A 21,153-nucleotide genomic window follows, 5' to 3' on the forward strand; every position below is an offset into this window, starting at 1 on the left:
CAAGTACTGTTTGTGGTTATAGCATTAAACTAGAGAATCTCATTTTGTTTGCATGTTTTCAGTTGCTAGACATCAGTCCAGTCTGAGGTTGTGTTGTTTTGTTATGAGTTGTGTGTAAGTCATTAATACTTTCAGTGAATACCTCTTCTTGTTATTGACAACAGTGTTCTTTGCCAAAAGGTTCACAATGAAGTAAGTGAATAACAGCTACAAGCAATTAGGCTCATGTGGAGTTACTTAAATTTCAACACAGATCCATTATTACCAGAGTCACTATTAAAATTCAAGACACAACAGTACTTGTACAAATATAAAACTTTAATAAACAGTCAACACATGAAATGATAGAATAGAACAAATGCAAAAAAAAACTTGATGTGTTTTCTTTTTGCACAGTACAAAAATGGATGCATTTAAAATAACATCACCAGCGAAGAACCCATGCCCTGAGTATATCATTGCACTGACTGTTTCATGTACAATTAATTAATCATAGTGTTTATATGTATGAAGACACTCTAGCATTGAAAAATGAGAAATAAGAGCCTGAGACATTATTAAAGACAGCACAATCAATGATTTAGAGCACTGATTCTGCATTTTATAAAAATCACAGTTCCTCTGTATACAAGGAAAAAATAGTACTGATACTGGTTTCTACTGTATTCCAAAGTAAATCTTTCACCCAGTGAAATGTTTTAAATTACTTAATTATAAAACTACTGCAAGCCAAGTTTTGCATTTTGTCAAGTGGGAGAAAGAATTCCCAAGAATACATGCTGGTGGGACGTAATTCTGATTTTAAAGCAAGAGGTAAAATAAAATAATTGTAAACTGTAAAAATCATTGCAGCTTTGTACCAATCACTGTGGACATTGATGATTTTGAAAGCATCAGACAGAAAGCATCTCTCTCTGACTCATGGCTTAAAGAGAGCTGGCTGCATCTGGACGAAGGTGAAGTTGTAAAACCGTGGCAGACCCTGGTGGCTGATGCTGCCAAATTTATCCCAAGAAAATGGCCAGAGTCCGTTCTGTGTGGTCGGCCCGTTCACTGCCTCTGCACGCAAGTCCCCAGCCATTTGGAAATCTGTCACCTGGAAGGAGAACATTTTGAACTAAAAAGCACTTGATGCTACAAAACATATATGACCCTCATTAATGTAAGATGACAGAATACTACTGTACCTTACTGTCGTAACAGCCGTCTGGTGTTGGCCCCTCTGACTTCAGATCCCCACGGCAGCAGATGGACTTGCAGGGGTCACCTTGGGAGTATGGATCTTTCTTGTAGTCTGAAAACAAGCAAATAAAAAAAAATTGAGTAACTGTTGCTTTGGGAAAATTCCTATTCAATTTATTTTGGAGATCTTCTGTTCAGCAACATGCAAAGTAAAGATTCATAATTTCCTGGTGAGAACTGCACGTGGTAGAGGGAGCTGGTCCTAAACAACTACTACTGGAATAATCAGTTAACTAGCATATTATTGTGTCTTAGCTGTTTGTTCATTGTCAGAGTAAAGTCAGTAGAAAAAAATCAGCTAATTGTTTGTTTTACAGGTTTCAGATGTTAAAGAAAATCAGCTAAATGTTAGTCATTAACTAAGAAACTAAGACAGGGCCACTCACTGTTGAACCTCATCATACGCTTCAGAGAGTCCAGGTCCCTGACATCGGCCTGGTCACGGCGGAAGATCTTTGCTCTGGGACAGAGGTCATATGAGAAGTCATCTCCATACCTCTTCCACATTTCTTCATACCCACTGAGCAAGTAGATCTTTCGGTGGAAGGGAATGTTGTAGGACGGCCAGTAACCTGCAATAAGCAGTAGCAGTAAGAAAAACAAATTCCAGCAAATTAAAGAAATATAGTGGAAACAACAACAACAAAAAATCTGCTGTTACCTCTGCGCAGGGCCTGTGTCTGGTCTGAGTACTCCACAAGTCCAGGGATCTGCTCCACCACAGTTAGAGCACCGTCGTCAATACTGCTTTTCAGCTTCACTTTGGTCCTGTCCACCACCATGTACTGGTTGTTGTAGGTCCCTAAAGGGTTAAGGACACGTCAAACATTTGTAAAATCAGTTTGTGCATTGAAAAGCTTCTAGTCAAATCTTAACTAACCCTGGTGCTAGCAGTTAATATTAAGTTGTTTCTTGTCGATTTCATGTTTAGCATTTTTTATTTTATATCAAACATTAGCGCAGTCCGTTTCTCTTCTCAATGTTTATGAATTTTAGCAGGCCACAAGTCATTCTTGCGCTTTTAGCTAAATAATGCAATAAAACTCTAAAGCATTGGTATTCTTTGAAAAAGGTTAACGGGAATGTAAAGTGTATATTATTCTGTGTATTATTTGTCTAAATTTATAAATTTGCTTTTAAAAAAAGAAAAAAAAGATTTTAAATCATGTCTCTGTGTTTTTATGAATCCACTCACCAGAGTTGTACCTAGAGAAGGTTTTGGCCCACTCTTCCCCAGTATGTGCCAAACTGTGAGCCAGCCTGACCCTCTGCCACGCCAGCAGGCTGTTGGGAGTGATTACGTGAAAAAGGGAGGTGTTGAAGACATTGTTGGTGGTCTGAGTCATCATCAGACCATTGCCCAAAAGGTAGAAATCATCCAGAGACACCAGAAAACCTAAAGCAGGAATGTGTTATCAACACTTTTCATTTAATGCAGGTAATGTTTTTATTTTTCAGGATGGCATTTCAGAAAGAGTGCAAATAAGTAGAATATATGCAATGATTTCACTGTAGTCCCTGTAATCTTTGAAGAATAGAATTTATGCAGTATATGTACCAGGGTAGCTGCTGAAGGACAGTTTCCCTGTGGCTGTGTGAGGCTCAGTGATGTGGAAATCCCAGTGTTTGTAGATCCGCATCGTGGCAGCGTACGTGTACCAGCTGGAGTGTCCAAACATAAGATTCTCGTAGCCGGGCAGCATCTGAGGAGGACAGAGGAGCAGAGTGTCAGAATACAGATAAAACATATCTCCAGTTAGTGTTAGTAGATATTTTCATCTTGGATTTGATGACAGTATTTTTATATTGACAAGGGATACACTGACATTGTATGAAGAGAGAACATCTTGGGCAGAATTTTATTTTCAGCCTGAAACAATCTTTGTTGCTGTTCGACAGCCCGTTATCACTTTTCTCGTGTTTGTGAGAGTTTGTGAACAGGTATAATGCAGCTTTACATCCTGACAGGAACACTCTTTGAATCAGACCTTGATGAGAGCAGAGCAGTGTCCCATCCCTGGACGTTTGTACTTTTGGACTGGAATAGTGGCAGAAGGCACCAATGCTGGGATCAGATCCAGCAGGTCTCCCACTGCACTCAGGAACTGGATGTCAAACAGGGACAGCGGCTATGGGAAGGACACCAGATAAACAGCTGTAAGCCAGGAAAAGGATAATACCGTTGCTCCACAGTGACACAGCCATCAACCCTTTTATTTTTACAAAAAGAAGTCTTGAGACCAACTCTGCACTGTCTAAGCTGTGGTTTTACATGAACAGTATTTTACTGACCTTGTGTATACTTTTTATACTTTAAGTATATGGGTTTATATGTACTAGCAAAAATACTTCACAAAGATAAAATAACTGTATTGAATTATAAATACATTAAAATAAATATATATTGATTAAAATATAACTGCAATAACAGAATGCTCAGTTATAATTCTAATTCCTTACTTTGTCTCTAATTACCAATATACCATTTAAAATAAGAACTTGACAGGAACTCTGTTTCGTTGCTAACTCTGTGTACCCCTTACATACACTAACAACCTGCTTTACTATCATTAAGGAGACCACAAACAAACCTTTAAAATATGCAGCATCTGTCTGCAAACTGCACACATTTATATTTTACAGTTAAAAATGTGTTTATGTGATCACAAGTTTGATTTGCATTGGAGGTTCCTTATTTTAAAGACTGGCCTGGAGACTGGAGGTAGATCACTTAGATTAATTATTAAATTTCCTTTATAATGAGGCATTCAGTTTCATGCATGTATGAAAGTTGTTTTTAATTAGGACACTTCTGTGTTTTATCATTACAGTATGTATGCACACGTACGCTTTTGAACAGCTGCAGTTGTTTCTTTTTTATCTTAGTTTCATAGATTTTCTACGTTTGCCTTGTGGGACTTTGTATTCTTTCCTGCTGTGTATAACATCGAGCTTCTATGCAAGAAAGAATACTGAGATTAACCCTTGTACCTTTTTCCCCTGTTTCTTGGCCCAGTCCGCCACTCCTGCTTGTAGTCCATCCAACTGGGCCACTATGTAGCCTGCATGTTTCCACAGAGGATCAGAGGTCTTGTTCAGTTTCACCTGCTGTCTGACCCATGCATCCTGATCCCTAGAAGTAAAAAAGTGCCATTTGGTGCTTAAGGTGATAAAACACTCATCTGCTGAAATCTAGAATGTGATCAGTGAGTTATATTAACTAAATTAAGTTGTGGTCTGATCAAGAGCAGCTTAATGCCACTGCAGAAACATTGAGCATTTGTGGCTACTTTACATCTCGAACTGAGCGTATGAGCTTTGGTAAACATCTCTGAGAAGAGGATATGAAATATGATGACAGTGGGGTGTGAGTGAGATTGCGTACTGTATGTGAGCGCTGAGCTGCTGCAGTGGTTTTAATGTTTTTACGAGGAAAAGAGAACAGACTCACTTCATGAAAGTCTGAACTTTGCTGAGGACCTTTGGATCTTGGATGAGCTGTGGATACATGTTGGTGTAGTGATCCATTATCTGTCTGGGGGGGAGATAGTGTTAGTACTAAAATCAGTGCATTCAGAATATAAACACACAGTATTTAAGTGTCAAAAAGGTTTGATTAGCCACATGTTTTTAAAAGACGTGAAATAGTATTTCTTAGCTGTATCAGTTTAGAAGCTGGTACAGTAGGTGTTGAAGTTTATTTCCTTTTTAAGTTCTTAGGTCATCATCAAGTCACTGTTCAACATACTGACTAACCAGCCACAAGTTTTATTTTCAGTGGCCTCTTGGTGAAATGACAATCATACTATAAGAGTTCTGCATATTTATAACACATACTGTGCAGTAAGGAAACCTTCTAAGTAGCCGGCCAGGAAGAAGGTGAGCTCATCTGTCTCTGGGGTTTGTCCGTAGCCTGCACGGATCTCTAGGACGCTCCAGCCTGTACTGAACAGGGTACTGTTCAGGTACCCGTACGCATCCCCCTCTGTCTCTAGAACCCCTTCCTTTAGCTTGACGATCTTGTGTTGTGAGTCCCAATACACCGTGGCTGCAGTCATCTCTGGGAAGAAACCAGCATTAAGAAGTAAATGACACTGACTTATGGGTGTAAAGATAATAAAGTTAAGGCAATGATTTCCAGGGAAAAGTACACCAATTTGCAGTAAATCTTACCACTGACTACTACTCTTATTACTTTTAAACATGTACTAACACACACTTGGCCACTTATGTCATATTGATGCATCTCTACTATGCATTTCAACGTGAATGTTTCCATAGCCTGAATGACAAGAAGAGGTACACTTTATCTCATCCACTTAAAAATGTGTAACTTACAGTATAGCTGCATTTCCTATTATAATTATGTAAGTGTTCCTATACTTGCTTATGTAATGTTGAATTATGGATATATACAAAAAACTGAAAGTTAAAACAAACCCCTTTAAACAACATATTCAACTCAAGCTGTCGTTCCCACTGTAGTTTAAATTACACCAACTGTCAGTAAGTGAGTAAATATCACTGATACAAAACAGCATGCATGCTTACAGACAGTGACTATTAGTTAAATGCTGCAAAATAAAGACAGCAGATCCTTTTCCTACCACGCGTATTCCCACATAAACTCGGCCTACTTACTGTCTGCAGCGGCGAAAGTCGCAGCCACATTAAATAACAGAAACACACACAGCCTCGTCGTTGGTTGCATGACTGTGTAAAAGCAGATAAATAAGAAAACTTGAGCAGGCGTCAGTGAAAAGTGACTCAGGCGAAGAGGAAATCAGTTGGTACGAGGAGAAGGGAAAGTCCGCGGCTGCAAGATAGTTTCCGTGATTGGGTGCTGCCCGAAGGAAAAGGGAACCACACACCGAGCATGTGGCCTTTGAGAAGGAGCAGAGGAGAAGCTGTGCTGTGGTCGGTTATTATGTCAGCCTCGGATGTTAAGTTTGATTGTAGGAGAAAAACAAAAAAGAAAAAAAAAAAAGCATCCACCCCAGATGGGACTCGAACCCACAATCCCTGGCTTAGGAGGCCAGTGCCTTATCCATTAGGCCACTGGGGCTCTGCGAGGCTTCAGAGGTGTCAGGAAGGTATTTATAGAGATATGAACGCAGACACTGTCATTATCTAACAGTAGATTATCATTATTACTATTATACTATTTACAAAATCAGGTATATCAAACAGAGCCTTGTTAGTGAAAAGAAAGACAGGCTGCGTTGTCTCATAGCTTTTAAATGCCAACAATAAATATAAAGGTCAAACACTTCACTTTTTATTATTAATAGTTTTTATTATAATACAAAACAACCGTTGTTTATACCATTATACTCATGTAGTCCATATATTTTCTTTTTTAATTATGTCCCTATAGTCTACTATTTGGACTTATGTTTATGAATCAACGATGTAGGAGAAAATTAACATCATACAGTATTTTTAGGTCATTTTGCTGTGTTACATTCAAGTTATTCAGAAAAACAAATAATCAATGAACTATTTGACAGAGAAACCTTAGTGCACTCATTGCAGACTGCAGGACAGTGTGATTTGATGTGATGCTGCCCCCTTATGATGACCTCAAACCAAAGAAAATGCACAAAAGAATTCCCTTGAGTCACACAAGTCTATAATTATATTAAATATAATAGGAACAATATTCACTTTAAGAATCAATGTTATTCATTAAAACATCTAAACACACTTTGACAAGAATAAATAAAGTGGAATATGCTCTGTTGCATTTTTTTAAATCAATTTATACGTATTGTAAAGCTGTGTGCAACCATGTGTATCCTTAGCTCTCTGCTTCTGAGCAGAAACATGCTGTTGAGAGGAAGTGGAAAATGTAGGCGGGTGTTATAAGAAAGAAAGCATGCGGTAAAAGTAAATAACTGAACAAACTGAATGACCTCATTAGAAATAAAAACCCTTAAAGCTGGCGAATATTTACCTTTTAAACAAATCAACCGTGGTAAAAAAGGTGTAACAGCTGTAGTGATACTTAACATTTACCATGAATTACTTTTCAGGTAGCTATAAAGCTAGCAAGTAAAATGAAAATGTAAATGTGAACTTTCAACAATTCACAATGTGCACATTAAAACACAGCCTGGACAGATCAGACACCATTAATGTAAGAGCAAAGAAGGCACAACTCATATGCATATAGATCCCAATATTCAGCATTCAGACCAAAATAAACTTGTCCTTCAGGTAGCTGCGTCTCTTTTACACTCGTTCAACAAAGACATTATGCAAAGACACCAGTTGCATCAAAATAAGGAAGTTGTTTTTTTAGACAGAAAGTTAGGAGTGGAGATTTCCTACAGTAAAATGATACAGTAAACTAATCACAAAGTGTCCCAGGATGAAAACACAACCAACAGAACATTCAGCATTACAGCAGCACTTTTCAGTAGTATTCACCTTAGTGGCAACAGTGTTGACCGTTTCAGCTGCTATATTGCACTCCAAAGACATTAAACGCAATGACAGTTACATTATAAGGGCATAATTCATCTCCACATGTGCTCTCATTCGTCATCGATCAGTTTCTCTGCACCGTTTTCTGTTTGTCTACTTGCGCCGCTTCCTCCTCCTTCCTCCTCCTCCTCCTCATCTTCAGTGTAGGATAATGACTGGCTGCTGTAGTTTATCATGGTGCGGGACAGGTCCACTTCGATGGGGAAGACGTCCGCCTCCTTTAGAACGGCGTAGCACTCGTCGTAGTAGCGTGACATGCCGGAGACGAAGCGCTGCAGCTGAAACACGATGTCCTGGACTGTAGATGAAGAGGAAAGGATGGAATAAATGCTTGTTGGTTAATAACTGAAGTGACTCACTAACAATGCTGCACAGAAAACCACCAATACTGTTTCTTTTGGAGGATCCTTTAAGTACAAAGTCCAGTGACCCAGTTTACTCACCCAGGCAGTCATGAAACTGTAGCAAGCCAACTGCTTCAATTGCTTAATGCACAAAAACAACAAACTAAAACCAAAAACAGCCAGTGCCCCACGTCACTTATACAAACAGATCGACAGCCTCTACCTCATGTAAAAAATACAGATATATGAAACTAAACCTAGCACAGCCACGGTGCTTTGTGTGTGTTTGTGTCTGTGTGTGTGTATAGAGAAATATAATGCTGTGAGTTGAGTGGGTGACAGAGAATAATGGAAACTTTCAACAGAAACTATCACCACTCACACTGTTTTAAATATCTGATGGCAAAAACTTAACACATCCTCTGTGTAGCTGAATAGTTGATAAAACATGAGGTCAGAGGATGAGAGACATTTGTGGAGAGCAGAGAGATCTGCTCCAGGTATTTCAAGAGCTGTGTTGATTAACACCGTACAGAACTACTGTACAAATTAGCTATTAAAAATATAACAACAGACCATGTTTCTGATCCAGCAGCTCTATCTTCTCCAGAACATCTTTCCTCATTTTGGCGAAACGAGCACGAGCTTCCTGCCGACATCGCAGCACCAGACGGTACTCGTAGTTCCCAGTGCTGACACGATACAGAGGCTCCCCCATGGCCTGTAGATATAAAGCACATTATTCTCAGCTCCAGGTGATTCGAGCACAAAAAAAATGGATAAAACATAAACACACACAACCTGGGTCATGTCTAATAAACCTGGATCATAGAAATCGAAGTAAAATCAAGAGTCTGCACTGAAGAAGATTTCTGGTTGATTTACATGTGCAACCTCTCCTTTGTGCTTTGAATTAAAACTGAAATCTGAACACTGAGCAGTAAAAGATTTATATCTGTAACCTGATCAGAATTTAAAAGGCTTTTCTTTGTGTCTGTGGTGAAAACTGAGCAGGTGTCCAATTACATTTTTCCTTTGCTCAAAGACTCATCGCTTCAGGAAAATAATAATATGAAATATAATCCGATGTGTTACCAAAGAAGAGGATGTAAAACGTGACATATTTTTCTGCAATCTGTAAATCTCTTGAAACAGCTACTCACAATACTGCTGTATTCTTCATCGTCCATTTCCTTCACCTTCAGGCAGTAAGACTGAAAGAAACAAGTTCCTACAGTTATTCTGCAGACTGAGAGTCATTAACGTTAAGCAGAAAAAAGAAGAGTGCTCTGTTCCTACCAGATATTCAAACTTCACATCCAGGTACTTGCGGATGGTGAGTTTGGTGTCTGGTATGGCCTTGTGAAGGTATGTGTTCAGGTCATGGAGCATCTGCACAACAAGATGTGACTGTTCAGTGAACTCTTAAAAAAAAGGTACCCATAGAAGAAGATGGTAGACGTAAAAGCCAAAATATAGTAAAAAATAATGAATTTTCAGCTCAACAATTCATTCCAAGTCAAACTTCAATCTGAACTCACAGGTTTGATTGTCTTTAGCAGCTGAATTCCATATTTCTCGATACTACGATGAGCATCAGCGAACTTCACAAAAGCCTCGCTGGCTGCAGACTGAGGCTCTCGAACCCCGATGACAGAGAAAACATCTCCAAAGGCTAAGAGTACACATTATCAAATATCAGTAGATAAATCAGAAACTTAATCTACGATAAATTACGTCATTTAATAATACTTAAATTAACAAGTACAGATTTTGATTGGATGAACTCACCTCTGTGAGTCTGAGAAAGCTCAAAAAAAGCTCTGAGTAGTCTCTTTGTGTGCTCCATCAGCCCTGCAGTCACACAGGCAGGTAACAGGCAGAATTAATCTGTATAATACCTCACTGAGTTTATACAATACACTTTGTTTTGATTTATTCTTTACCTTTGTAGAGCTCTGCTGTTTTCTCCAGCTCCTCCAGTCGTTTCACGAGTCCATCTGTATAGTCAAATAAAATAACGTATATCTACATCTATATGTGTAAACGAATAAACTCGTAAAGATCATAATAAACGTACCGTTGCATAGAATAGCTCTACTGAGTCCAAGAGCATCTGCCGTGCCTGAGCTCATGTTCTCTACCAGTCGATGTTTGACTTTTTTCAGCACTGAAACACAAAACATTTATGTATTAATAGAGGAAAGCAGTGAAAATCATTAGAATATATAATCCACAGAAAGAAAAGTAAACAAATGCATATTACTAAATGTGTATTTAAGTAGTGGAGGAGATACCAATATCCAGAGACTTTCCCTGTTTTGGGTCTGCCTGCAATTTGTTGTAGTGGATTGTTGCATCTCCCTGTGAAAACACAATCAAGACACACACAATTAAACCAACAAAGAGAAAAACAATTGTGTTTTATTGAAAAGACAATTTATTTATCACCAAAATTCAACAAATAAAACATTTTTATAAGCAAACTTTTCCAGGTTCATTGTGCAGAGAATGGAATTCAGTGTTTGCAGTGACGGGCAACAGCAACAAAATCTAATCCTTTAATTCTCACAGTGAACCCCGTCTTTAATCCACCACACAGGAAGTCATGGAATTTTTCTGGGTGTGAACAATGGATGACAAAAACAACACAGCCACTCTTTGGTGGTGACGTTATGTGACATGTTCCAAGCTTTTGTCCTGAACTCTTCAGCTGAGCTTCACAGTATAGTGAAGTCCCTTTTCTCCACAGTCTAACGGTGGGTTTGGGTCTGAATTGGTGAAGTGTTGGACTATTCACAGATAAATCAGCTGCACTCAACAATGTAAGTAATGCTTTAGTCATTTGAACCGGCTTAATATATTAGCTGTTTTTCTATCTATGTTATTAATTCTAAATATTAACTGAGACGTCTGCACAGAACAGGTCAAAACCCAGGCTGTGTATCCACAAATTTGTAGCAGGAGAAAATAATAAGCTAACACTGTTAACCTTGAACTCTGATTCTATCCCCAGAGCTGACATACCTGCACAGCTTGAATCATCTTGGCCACTTCCACTTTAGTCTTTCCCTTCACTGGTTTCCCGTTGACGCCTGTGATTTCATCACCTGCTGCCAGAGTCCCTTCCAGAGCTGCTGGCGTGTTGTCAAAGACCTGCAGGGCAACAGAGGCCACATTAAAAAGGTACCAGTAACACAGAAGAAACGTGGTATGAGCTGATCTGTATCTACCTGGACGATGTAGAGGCACGGACAGTACTGAGCTCCACCGCCAATGCTGATGCCAATAAGGTTATTAGCATCTTTCTTGAGACACACGGTACCAGGTACCGTTGGAATCCCCCTGTTGAGAACCAAAAATGATATGAGGAGATTTGCAGCATTTGGTTGAACAAGTTCTGGGACAATTCTCATAGGTGCATCAGGGTAAAGTTTATACCAGGACTATTAGCTCCTGTATTAAGTGTTTTGTTATTTGTCACACATCATAACACATCTTATTGCATAGAACAAGTTTATACTTCTTCCAGCTGGAGACGTAAGAAGAAGTAAATTTTAATACCGAAATAAACTACACCTAATTTTTAAGTGACTCACAGTTTGTCTTCCTCCAGTTCATAGTCCATGTCTGTGAACATCGCAGGACAGACACTCCTGTCCCTGTACAACCTGTGGATGATTATAATAAAACCCACTGTGTCAAATATTTATTATACTTGAAAACTGACATTAATATAAACACAGTTCGTGATAATTTGAGCAGATCAAAGTCATTCTGGTAGGAAACGCTGGATGTATCATGTGATGTTATCGCCGTGAATAAAGCAGGTGTGCAGGAGAGGAGGAGATGCTAGCCGCTTCAGCAGATGGACAACAGCTGGTAACTTGCAGGACATGCTAACTACACACGGTTAACCGGTTCAATTAGTCTAAATAAATGTAACAGTTACATTAAATATGCCGATACATGTGCTAAAACCAATCCTTGTAATCTTTAGCCACAGTAACTGAACCCAGCAGGATGAGCTCGTTGGTTAACGTTGGTTAATTAGCTGCTAGCTGCTGTCTGCTAATAGCAGGTGTTCACATTACAGCAAGTGTCGTTTGCTCAAACAAGCTGTTGAGAAATTACCTTAATTACAATTCGCTCCGGTTTGTCATGCAGGTGTCATTCAACAGGCATTAAAAGCTAAATATATTTATAGTCACTCCCTTCTAATCGCAGTTTTCTTTATTTCTGGGTCTAAATGACAGATAGTGTTTACTTTATTTTGTCACTTCCGTCCACACAGCGGAAGTGACAAAATAAAGTATGAAATAATTAAAATTGTTTTCTAATGTTTTTACTTAAACACTTCACGTTATACAATAATAATATACTCACTATATCAATTAATGTTAACTTTATTAACTAATATAAATGTTTTATATAATACACAAGTTAATTTAGCCCCCTGGTGGTCAGATTGTGGTAATGCAGTAATTCAAATCGTCAAGTTGGCTTAAATATGTCATGTTTACACTTCCGGTGAGTACTTTCAAACTAAAAAGCAACTAATGTCTAACATCATGTTGCTAAATAGTCATAAAAACCATGTTTATCATAAAACGGACTTTATTGAACCGTTATACGGATCAATAAACGACTGATTATGGTCTCCACCTACAAACAGTGTTCTAATGTGACCAGGAGATTTTTCACCTTTTCACAGATAAGTTTTTAAAACAAAAAAGTCTTGACGATGTAGCCTTTATAATGAGTGAATAACAAGAAAGAAAATGTAAGTAGACAAGTGTAGATGTATTGCCCTGTATAAATACATAAATCACATCATGATCATATATGAATTTATTTCAGCATATAATCTTTCATGTATTAATATAAGATCAAACGTTATAGATCCCACTGCTGTTAAGGTGCAAAAGAGAATTCAATAAAAAGTCAAGAAAAATAATTTTATAAAATGTTATAGTGCATACAATATTATATTGTGTATTATTATATATTTATTTAGATTTTTATAACATGATTTGACACTAAAAACAACTTTTTAATTTATTTTTTTAATAGCTATTTAAACTCTGTGTGTTTGTCGCCCTCTTGTGGCCACAGTGCGCAACAAACAAAATGGTAAAGCTAATATTAATGCAAACAAAACATGCTTCCGGTATAGTTCTAAAAATAAAGTGGCGAAACTGTGTAAGGAAACAAACCCCTACAAGAGATTTGCCTGTTTTTTGTTAAACTAATGATCAAGGTCAGCAGCACAAAAACATAAAGAAACAACGAAGGAGGTCAGGAGACGTCGGAGGACACTCAATCTTAAAAACAGAAAATCTTAACCTGACACTAACATAAACAGGTGAGTACGGTGGGACCACGACTTTATCAAGCATCGGATTATTCAGTACGGAATACTACAGGTTAGAGTTTAACTATTTAATCTTGACATTCTTGGTGAATATCATCAGATTAAGACGCTACTTTTTGGTAGCTTGCTAGCAACAACTAGCACGTTCACGGCATTTATTTACCCATTCAGACCGACAGAAACATATGATTATAGTTGCACATAATTTAACCACCAGCTCCAACATCATGGTATTAATTAAAATATTTTATCTCCATCTAGTGAAACTGCGACAAAATAAAATAAGAAAATCATAACAGACATGAAATACACTTCCGGTTATTGCTTTCATAATAAAGTGCTTTAAGGCCAGAAAATAATCATAAAATAAATAAACGTTTTCTCGCTGAGTATTATAACAAATTTCATATAAATATATAATATAAATAAATCTCAACGAGCTCGGGGGGATCAGGTGAAGACGGAGGCAGCAATGTGCGACTTTCCGGAATATTACTGGTCGTAATTAATGCGACATAGTTTAGCTTAGTTAGCCTCTCTGGCTCAGTTCATCTTGACACGTCGTCGAAGTCGAAATATGCAATATGAAATATTTTATGACCATTTATCCTGCGTTTTTCTTTCTAATTCATTCATATTGTCACATTAATGCTTTTTACTGGAATATTATGCTCATGTTTGCGCCGACAGTGCTAAAGTTGTAGTTCCTGACTGTGACCGCAGGAGGGCAGTAAATGCTTTTCACTATAAACTGTTTCTTTTTAAAAAATCTATATATTTATAATCTATAAACGTATTTCTAGTTGACGGATGTGGACGTGGTGTTTGTTAGAACTCGAAAACTATTTTATTTACGTATTAATATCTGATTTACAGATTGTGTATTGACCGGAAGTGTTAACATGTTTTCATATTACATTGAAGCTGACTTGACGAATATGTAGTTGCAGTTACCCCCTGTGTCCACAGGAGGGCGACAGAGACGCACACAGATGACTGATGTGGTTTTTATTTAATAAAAGAAAAACTGAACACGTCTCGATTAATTTAAAAAAATAGAATCAACAATAAAAATGTTTATTATTGTGTGAAAAACGTCCCGCAAAAACAAATGATTTTGCTGTTCTTGTTTTTTTCCTTAAGTTTTCAATCATTTTAATGATGCAGCATATTATTAAAACATACAAATGTCCGTTTTTTTTATTTAATATCTATAACATAATAGTCTGGTTAAATCTATAGCTACACTTTATTCTTTTCCACCAGTGTAATTAAGTGTCTCCATTTATTTGTTTGTTTCCCAGGATAGAAAACCTCCGTCTTCTATTAATTTCAGGACTATACACTAACATCAACATCTAAAATTAGCATGGTAAGTTTAAGTTTTTATGCTTCTATGTTTATTTGAGGAAACAAACTAGCCGACTATCCTCAACTATCTGACTATACTGTCGTTTGCTACCATCATATCTGTAAACTTCCCTTTTTATTCTTTAATCTCAAATATTCCGATTCACTCTATTTTTAGGAACTTGAACTGAAGAATGTGGAACTGAGACCTGGAGACAAGCTGAAAGTGAAGGGAGTAATTCTGGATAATGCCGAGAGGTAAACTAACCAACAAACAGATTAACTTGATGGTGTCTTCTACAGCAGTCTGGTGGTTACATGTCCAACACTGAACCTGGATGTTAAGACTACATTCTTAAACTCAGATTTCAGATCGACCTCGGCTCTCATGCAGATGAGCTGGCGCTGCACTTTAATCCTCGTTTCCATGATGATGCTGATGGCACTGTCCTCGTGTGCAACTCCAAGTCTGGAGGCTGCTGGGGCGATGAGAAACGGGAAACAGAAAACCCTCTGCAGAAAGGCATAGACGTGAAGGTGGGGGCAGATAAATACTCACGTACCTTTTGATTCTGTTAAAGAATGGAAACGTTTTCCTCACTAAGCACATTTTGTATTGTAGTTTATGTTGAAGATGAATGAAGACGAGTTTGAAGTGGAGCTTCCTGATGGACAGGAAGTCCACTTCCCAAACCGTGTTGGCATGGACACGATCAGCTACATCAGAATCAAAGGAGACATAAAACTGACTTCCTTCAAGTTCTGTTAAAGCTGCTGTAACACGTACATGATGTGTTTATTAGTTTGGTTAGAGATGAGACTTTGACACTTGATCAGTCACTGTAACATAGATTAATAAATAAAATGTCCTGAAAATAATAATTTAAAATGAACTGAAGATTGTCTTTAAAAGTATTTTTCATTGCCAGTCTGAATAAAGGATCATTCCACCAATTCTACACATGAAGTGAAATCTTATTCGTCACAACTCCTCCCTGTGAAAATGGATTTTAAAATCTCTTCCGCAGCTCTGCAGAGAGTCTATTGAACCTATTGAAGTTATACTTGTGTCCTGACACTGAGATGGGTCTGAAAGAAGTAGTTTTCCTTAAATGCAACAAATCGCTCACAAAAATTCTCTTAAATCATGTAAACATAAAGAATAATTACTCAGGGAACTTTAGTTGATTTAATTCTACACTACTGGTCATGAATACTTTTATACGTGTGATAATAAATTATTCACCTCCATTTGAGTTTGTTTGCCAGCTGTGTCCTTTAGCCTTTAGCCTTTTGGAGGAAGATATCTACTCTCAACATCTGGTTTCATTCTGCGTGGCTCTTCCTCTGTGCATCTCAGTTTCCAGGTATTTTAAAAACGGAGTCCAGTGAGTTTAATTTCATTGTCTTGAGTTTTAAACATTCTTTCACTTCATTCAATAATTCCATCACTAATCAACAGATGTTATTCTTGTTAAATTTTCAAATGGAAATTAAGAAAAAGAGGAAACACCAGCTACGTGACTATGAATGTGTGACAAACAGTGATGCTTGAGAGTTAATGAACCCTTTGGAATCTTTTCTGACCAAAAGTTAGATCGGTGTTTTTTTTTACAACCAGATACACAAAACCAATTTAAACAAATGAGACAAAAATTACAATAATGTCTTTATTTATGGTGTGAGAACCCCCCAGTAACTAGTGTGACCCCCTCCATTTTTCCCAGCTGTAAATATTTCTGTTAACTCACTATCAGCCGTGAACTTTGACTTTTAGTCAATTTCTGTTTACAGAACAATTTAAACTCAGGGAAGTTTGTTGACCTCCTTGCATGAACTTCCTGCTTCAGGTCCATCCACATCATTTCTATTGGTCCAAGGTCAGGACCTCCTGGTTTAACCAGAAGATACAGGGTGACTTGGATGATTAGATTCAGTCTTGTTTTTTTTTTTTACTTTATAAGTTGTTTGTATAATTTAAAATAACTCTACATCCCTGACATTCGACTGGTGGAGTCTAAACACTCCACCAGAAATTATTTCGTGAACCTTTCCAACTATAGCTGGTGTGACTTCATTTTCAATTTTAATTTCAAGTTTAGTTTGTTTGAGTATCAAAAACTCTTCTTGTAAGGAATTTAAAAAATCTCCAGTGTTATCAAGATCAGACATTGATAATGAAAACCCAGATTTCTAATTCATTCATTCAAATACTACAGGGGCTCCCAAACTACCACATTATCATCCCATTGATTATAATATCTGACCTTCCTAATTTCTCATCCATGCACAATAATTGATACCAGAGGTTCATTTGCCACACTCAAATAAAAATGTTATTTATTTTTTTTTACAATAAATCAATGAAACTGAGAAATACTAGAAATTCTAGCATATAGAACAACAGTCCTGCAATTTCCTCTGGTTTTCTCCCACAGTCCCAGGCGTGTCCACTGTGTGAGAGACGGACAGCCTGTGATTATTCTGGCTGATGTAACTTCCTAATTTATTAGGTGCACCTAGATAAAATTATTGCCGTTTAATATAACAGCACTGCAAATAATGCTTTTCTGTCAATATCTGACATTATCTTATGTCTTATTGTATTTTTGAGACTTTTTTCTAGCATACAGTGATAAAAAAAAAAACTCTTTGTATAAAGAATATAACTTCACAAACTGTGTCGTAATGCTGTGATGTGATTTGTTCTTAAAAGTGGAAGAAATTACAGGAGTAGATATTTTTGATTATATATTATTATGCCCAGTAATACCATGAGAACTTCCACTCTCTTTATTACTAAATAATTAAAGACGTCTTTTCCATATTTAATCAGCACGTCCATGTAAAATCATTAATAGTTTGTTAATTTGAGCAGTCAGACTGATTCAACAATGTGTATGTTTAGAATAATTTAAATAGGCTGACACTTCAGGAGTCCTCACAGACCTCCTGTTCTTCTCCTCCTCAAGCTGAGCACCTCAGTCATAAGGGAGGAGTGAAAATCTACGGTGAACGAGGTGAAGGAGTCGGAGCCACTGCTGTCTGGTGGAGAGCTTTTCTGGACGTCTCCATCCTGAAACTGTCATCAAGGCGAGAGGGATGGGACAGAGTGACAAACCCAGACTGCAGACCTGAGAAAAGAGGAGAAGAAAACACACTGGAAAGGATCTGAGCTGGGATTTAAAATCATGTTTTTACATTTCAAACTGAACACTTGAAGTAATATTTATATTTTAGTAATCTGAGTGAAAGAAACATTAGTTTTTACCAACAGTAAAATTTTTAAGTAATCTGTGTCTGATTGTTGTTTCTTGATGAGCACAGTATAATAAACCTTTTGTTTTATTAAGGATTCATTTGCTGATTATTTTCTTTATGACTTGATTTATTATTATTTGAGAAGCTGGAATCACAAAATACATATTAAGTATTTTTACATAAAAAAATACTTCAGAGATTAGAATAGTCTACTAACCTCATGCCACTTGTATTGATTTTAGGAATTTGTTTTATGTATTTCTGTTTATTTTTTATGATCTTTTTTGCACAAATCCAAACTTTAACTCACTAAAGTGCTCAGATTAATGTAGTGGAATGAAAACTACAATATTTCCCTCTCATTTCTAATGGAATACAATTATAAGTTGGCATGAAAAGAAACAGTCACGTAAGTTTTTCAGATTTGTACTGAACTGTAGCATTAGATTAAAAGTGCAGTGTGAGAATGGTTGGTGTCAGATGACTGTGATCGTCCATCTGGCCAAAGGTCCAGGGTCTATTTTTAGTCCAAGTTCCCCTCTGGCACCTTATTTACATCATTTAATCCTCAACAATTGCTCATAGAATATAAATATTTCAATCTCTGTTGCTGCACAATCAGATCATTCATTAAAATATTACCTTTCTCCGTGCTCAGACTTGATTTGACAACTTGACAATGGGAGTTCATCATTCTTCTCTAGACCTGATTCTGCAGCCAGTTGATTTACTGGATAACACTATTATAATTAAATAAATCTCAGTTATGTTCAAAAATCAAAAGACCTAAAATACAGTAATAAGCTGTTTCTTGCTTTTACCTTGTTTTCAGGTACAATATCCTCCATCTCGACTTCTGATTCATGTTTGGAAAAGCAGCATAAGTAACACCTGCAAGACCCACCTGAGACACATTGTTTGGTTAATAACCATCTCTTAGTTAACACGGTTATGTTTTCAGAATTTTACATTACCTTCCTCATCCGTACCAGATGATCTAACAGGTTTTGTTTTTGTTTTTGACTCTTTTCCTCTTTCAGCTGCTCTGTTTTGATTCTTTTCTTCCGTCATATCCGTTCGTCTTGCTTGTTTTTTTTGTAAACAAGAGATGGTGTAACCCCGGTCATATTACTGTCAAGGAGACGATATGTTGTCAGGACATTGTTTTATTGGCAGTTGTTCTCAGACCATATAATGTTCCCAGGAAATTAAGTCATCATCAAAATACTTGTTTACATTCAACCAAGAGCAAATGCTAATGTTGCATGTTCTAAGTTGTCACTTGTCCAACTAGAGAAGACATTGACAGACAGGAAGACAGTTTCATTGATCACATCAACTTCTACAGTGTCAACAACAAACCTTGGATCAGTAGTGAGATCAAGGCTGTCCTTAACCAGAATAAGGAGACATTTAAAGATGGAGACAAAGAAACATGTCCAACATGAGCTGAAGAGGAAATGGAAGCAGGCTAAGGAGAACTATAAAAACAAAATAGAGAGAAACTTTCTATCTTCCTGTGTTTTTTGATGTGGATAACATTATTAATATGAAATATGTTGTTTCAATTCACTTTTAGTTTAAAATGCAAGTGGGAACTTTCTGTGTATGTGTTAAAAACAGAATTTAATTGTCAGGGAACATGTCAAATATGATGGAAATTGGCAAATAGAAGAAAATGACAGTATCTTTACAAACTTACACTGATACTCCCAATTTAGACAGAAAAACATGTAAGTGTATGTAAAGATCTAACTATCAAACAATGACAGTGTTTGAAGAGGTTAATGTCTGTTAAAAAACGGTACATTCCTAGATTTTACTCCCAGTCCACATAATGACCGAATGAGCCCAGGTGTGAATAAAGGTGTGAATACAGGTGTGAATACAGGTAATAGTCCTGAGTACTCACAGCGAGCGAAGTGGCATTTTCTTTCTCAGCAGTTTAAGAGTTCGTTTTTAAGAGTTAAAAACTTAACTACTGTCGAATCGCACTTTTTTCCTCCACTTTCCTTCAGGAAAAGTTATCAACATAACGCATCATTTCTAATGTGACGCATCCTGTATGATGAAAAAATACTTTCTCACACGGCAGATGAACAGTTGATATTGAAAGTTTTGAACCCACATGTTTGTTTCCTTCAGAGGATCACAATGAAAACAATCTTTTAAATTTATTATATTTAATTGTAAGCAAGATGGTAGTCTTGTATATACTTTTATTCTAATGCATCTGCGTTGTTTAAAAAGTGAGTGATAAGATCAGTCAGAGTAACGTGTGCCAAAGTTTCACCAAAAGATGGCACACCTAGATCAAATATGTGTTGCTGCCAGTTTGGGTGGAGGACATTTTAAAACATAATAAATAATGATAAATTATTTTAATATACAAAGGGTCAGAAAAAATAAATTTAAAGGATGAACGTGCAAACAAGAACAGCATGAACAGCTGCTATGTCATGCATCTACAGGATTACAGTAGAATTGCAGCACATAGCAACCAAACTTTTTAAAACCCTATAATTTGTTTACATGCAGGTTAAATAATAAAAAACACTGTATCTCAGTGTGAACTTACTGTTTAAGTAAAAGAAACTATGTAAGTTGAAATGTTGTTTGAACTCACCTTTGTTTTGTGTCTTGACCTTGTCTGTTTTGATGAAGCTGCCTTGATAGATACTTTATTAAACCTGATGGGAATTATAGTTAGTTCCTTGTTAGCTAATGTCCTATATATAGAACTCAGATTATAAGTTTTGATACTAGGTGTGCTCGTTATTAACCCGTCCTACCTGCTTGTAACAGATTTGTTTTGGTCTGTGAGAAGTTCCCCTGGACCATTATAACTTTTTTTTATTCCTTATTTCAGTTCAGACTCCTCTTTTTTATTTAATCAACTTTAATATTTATTCATCCACATGTTTTGTTTTTAATAGTTTTTATTAATTTATACATGTAGTTCTATTTTTGCAGCCCCGACTGTCAAATTTAATGAGTACTTGAAACAGATCATCAGATGTATTTGAAATTTTCTAGTAATGATGTTTTAATTTTATGTTTTGTGTTGTTGTTAACTGTGAGTTGTTCAAGGAA

At 36.9% G+C, this 21,153-nt stretch overlaps 3 protein-coding genes, 1 long non-coding RNA gene and 1 other non-coding gene across 9 annotated transcripts; 1 reads left to right on the plus strand and 4 right to left on the minus strand.

Annotated features, from left to right (window-relative positions):
* Positions 1-303: 303 nt before the first annotated feature.
* Positions 304-6,236, minus strand: plbd1 (phospholipase B domain containing 1). The gene is made up of 11 exons (XM_026345874.1): positions 5,884-6,236; positions 5,080-5,302; positions 4,694-4,777; positions 4,234-4,375; positions 3,231-3,371; positions 2,801-2,945; positions 2,438-2,638; positions 1,904-2,044; positions 1,629-1,814; positions 1,188-1,294; positions 304-1,096 (listed from the first exon to the last, which is right to left on the minus strand). The coding sequence occupies exons 1-11, from the start codon at positions 5,951-5,953 to the stop codon at positions 920-922; spliced, it is 1,617 nt and encodes a 538-aa protein (XP_026201659.1). The 5' UTR covers positions 5,954-6,236; the 3' UTR covers positions 304-919.
* trnar-ccu lies at positions 6,235-6,307 on the minus strand. Its single transcript has one exon. It is a non-coding gene; the product is annotated as a tRNA-Arg (tRNA).
* Positions 6,308-6,538: 231 nt separating this feature from the next.
* On the minus strand, positions 6,539-12,354 carry pick1 (protein interacting with prkca 1). The gene is made up of 13 exons (XM_026346024.1): positions 12,210-12,354; positions 11,675-11,746; positions 11,309-11,420; positions 11,103-11,231; positions 10,373-10,439; positions 10,156-10,245; positions 10,022-10,075; positions 9,867-9,929; positions 9,617-9,750; positions 9,375-9,467; positions 9,239-9,289; positions 8,652-8,796; positions 6,539-8,029 (listed from the first exon to the last, which is right to left on the minus strand). Exons 2-13 carry the CDS (start codon positions 11,713-11,715, stop codon positions 7,782-7,784), a joined length of 1,227 nt encoding a protein of 408 aa, XP_026201809.1. The 5' UTR covers positions 11,716-11,746; positions 12,210-12,354; the 3' UTR covers positions 6,539-7,781.
* On the plus strand, positions 11,913-15,758 carry LOC113152842 (galectin-2-like). Of its 4 annotated transcripts, none has more exons than XM_026346327.1 (5): positions 11,913-11,957; positions 14,754-14,821; positions 14,978-15,057; positions 15,165-15,336; positions 15,422-15,758. In XM_026346327.1, the coding sequence occupies exons 2-5, from the start codon at positions 14,819-14,821 to the stop codon at positions 15,566-15,568; spliced, it is 402 nt and encodes a 133-aa protein (XP_026202112.1). In that variant the 5' UTR covers positions 11,913-11,957; positions 14,754-14,818; the 3' UTR covers positions 15,569-15,758. The 4 variants fall into 4 exon arrangements, with proteins under 4 accessions (XP_026202112.1, XP_026202119.1, XP_026202103.1 ...); XM_026346334.1 differs by lacking the exon at positions 11,913-11,957 and adding an exon at positions 13,276-13,440 and having other exon boundaries at positions 14,786-14,821; XM_026346318.1 differs by lacking the exon at positions 11,913-11,957 and adding an exon at positions 13,278-13,501.
* A 1,350-nt stretch (positions 15,759-17,108) lies between these two features.
* LOC113152928 lies at positions 17,109-20,794 on the minus strand. 2 transcript variants are annotated; one of them, XR_003297937.1, is made up of 5 exons: positions 20,687-20,794; positions 19,035-19,191; positions 18,882-18,964; positions 18,703-18,800; positions 17,109-17,933 (listed from the first exon to the last, which is right to left on the minus strand). It is a non-coding gene; the product is annotated as an uncharacterized LOC113152928 (long non-coding RNA). The 2 variants fall into 2 exon arrangements; XR_003297938.1 differs by lacking the exon at positions 20,687-20,794 and adding an exon at positions 19,297-19,407.
* Positions 20,795-21,153: the final 359 nt, after the last annotated feature.

This window comes from Anabas testudineus, chromosome 8 (genome assembly GCF_900324465.2).
Source record: "Anabas testudineus chromosome 8, fAnaTes1.2, whole genome shotgun sequence".
In the NCBI taxonomy this organism is placed as follows: domain Eukaryota; kingdom Metazoa; phylum Chordata; class Actinopteri; order Anabantiformes; family Anabantidae; genus Anabas; species Anabas testudineus.

What these genes read in the sequence shown, in the direction of transcription:
- pick1 (XM_026346024.1), bottom strand. Translation starts at nt 11,715, where the DNA reads ATGTTCACAGACATGGACTATGAACTGGAGGAAGACAAACT. An exon ending in AACAGCAGAGCTCTACAAAG is followed by an intron (nt 9,930 to 10,021) that starts GTAAAGAATAAA and finishes GTGTGACTGCAG; the next exon opens with GGCTGATGGAGCACACAAAG. An exon ending in GCTGCTGGATCAGAAACATG is followed by an intron (nt 8,030 to 8,651) that starts GTCTGTTGTTAT and finishes CTTCATCTACAG; the next exon opens with TCCAGGACATCGTGTTTCAG.
- LOC113152842 (XM_026346327.1), top strand. An exon ending in ATTCTGGATAATGCCGAGAG is followed by an intron (nt 15,058 to 15,164) that starts GTAAACTAACCA and finishes TCTTAAACTCAG; the next exon opens with ATTTCAGATCGACCTCGGCT. An exon ending in AGAAAGGCATAGACGTGAAG is followed by an intron (nt 15,337 to 15,421) that starts GTGGGGGCAGAT and finishes TTTGTATTGTAG; the next exon opens with TTTATGTTGAAGATGAATGA.
- plbd1 (XM_026345874.1), bottom strand. Translation starts at nt 5,953, where the DNA reads ATGCAACCAACGACGAGGCTGTGTGTGTTTCTGTTATTTAATGTGGCT. An exon ending in AAAGTTCAGACTTTCATGAA is followed by an intron (nt 4,376 to 4,693) that starts GTGAGTCTGTTC and finishes TTTTACTTCTAG; the next exon opens with GGATCAGGATGCATGGGTCA. An exon ending in CCAAGAAACAGGGGAAAAAG is followed by an intron (nt 3,372 to 4,233) that starts GTACAAGGGTTA and finishes TCCTTCCCATAG; the next exon opens with CCGCTGTCCCTGTTTGACAT.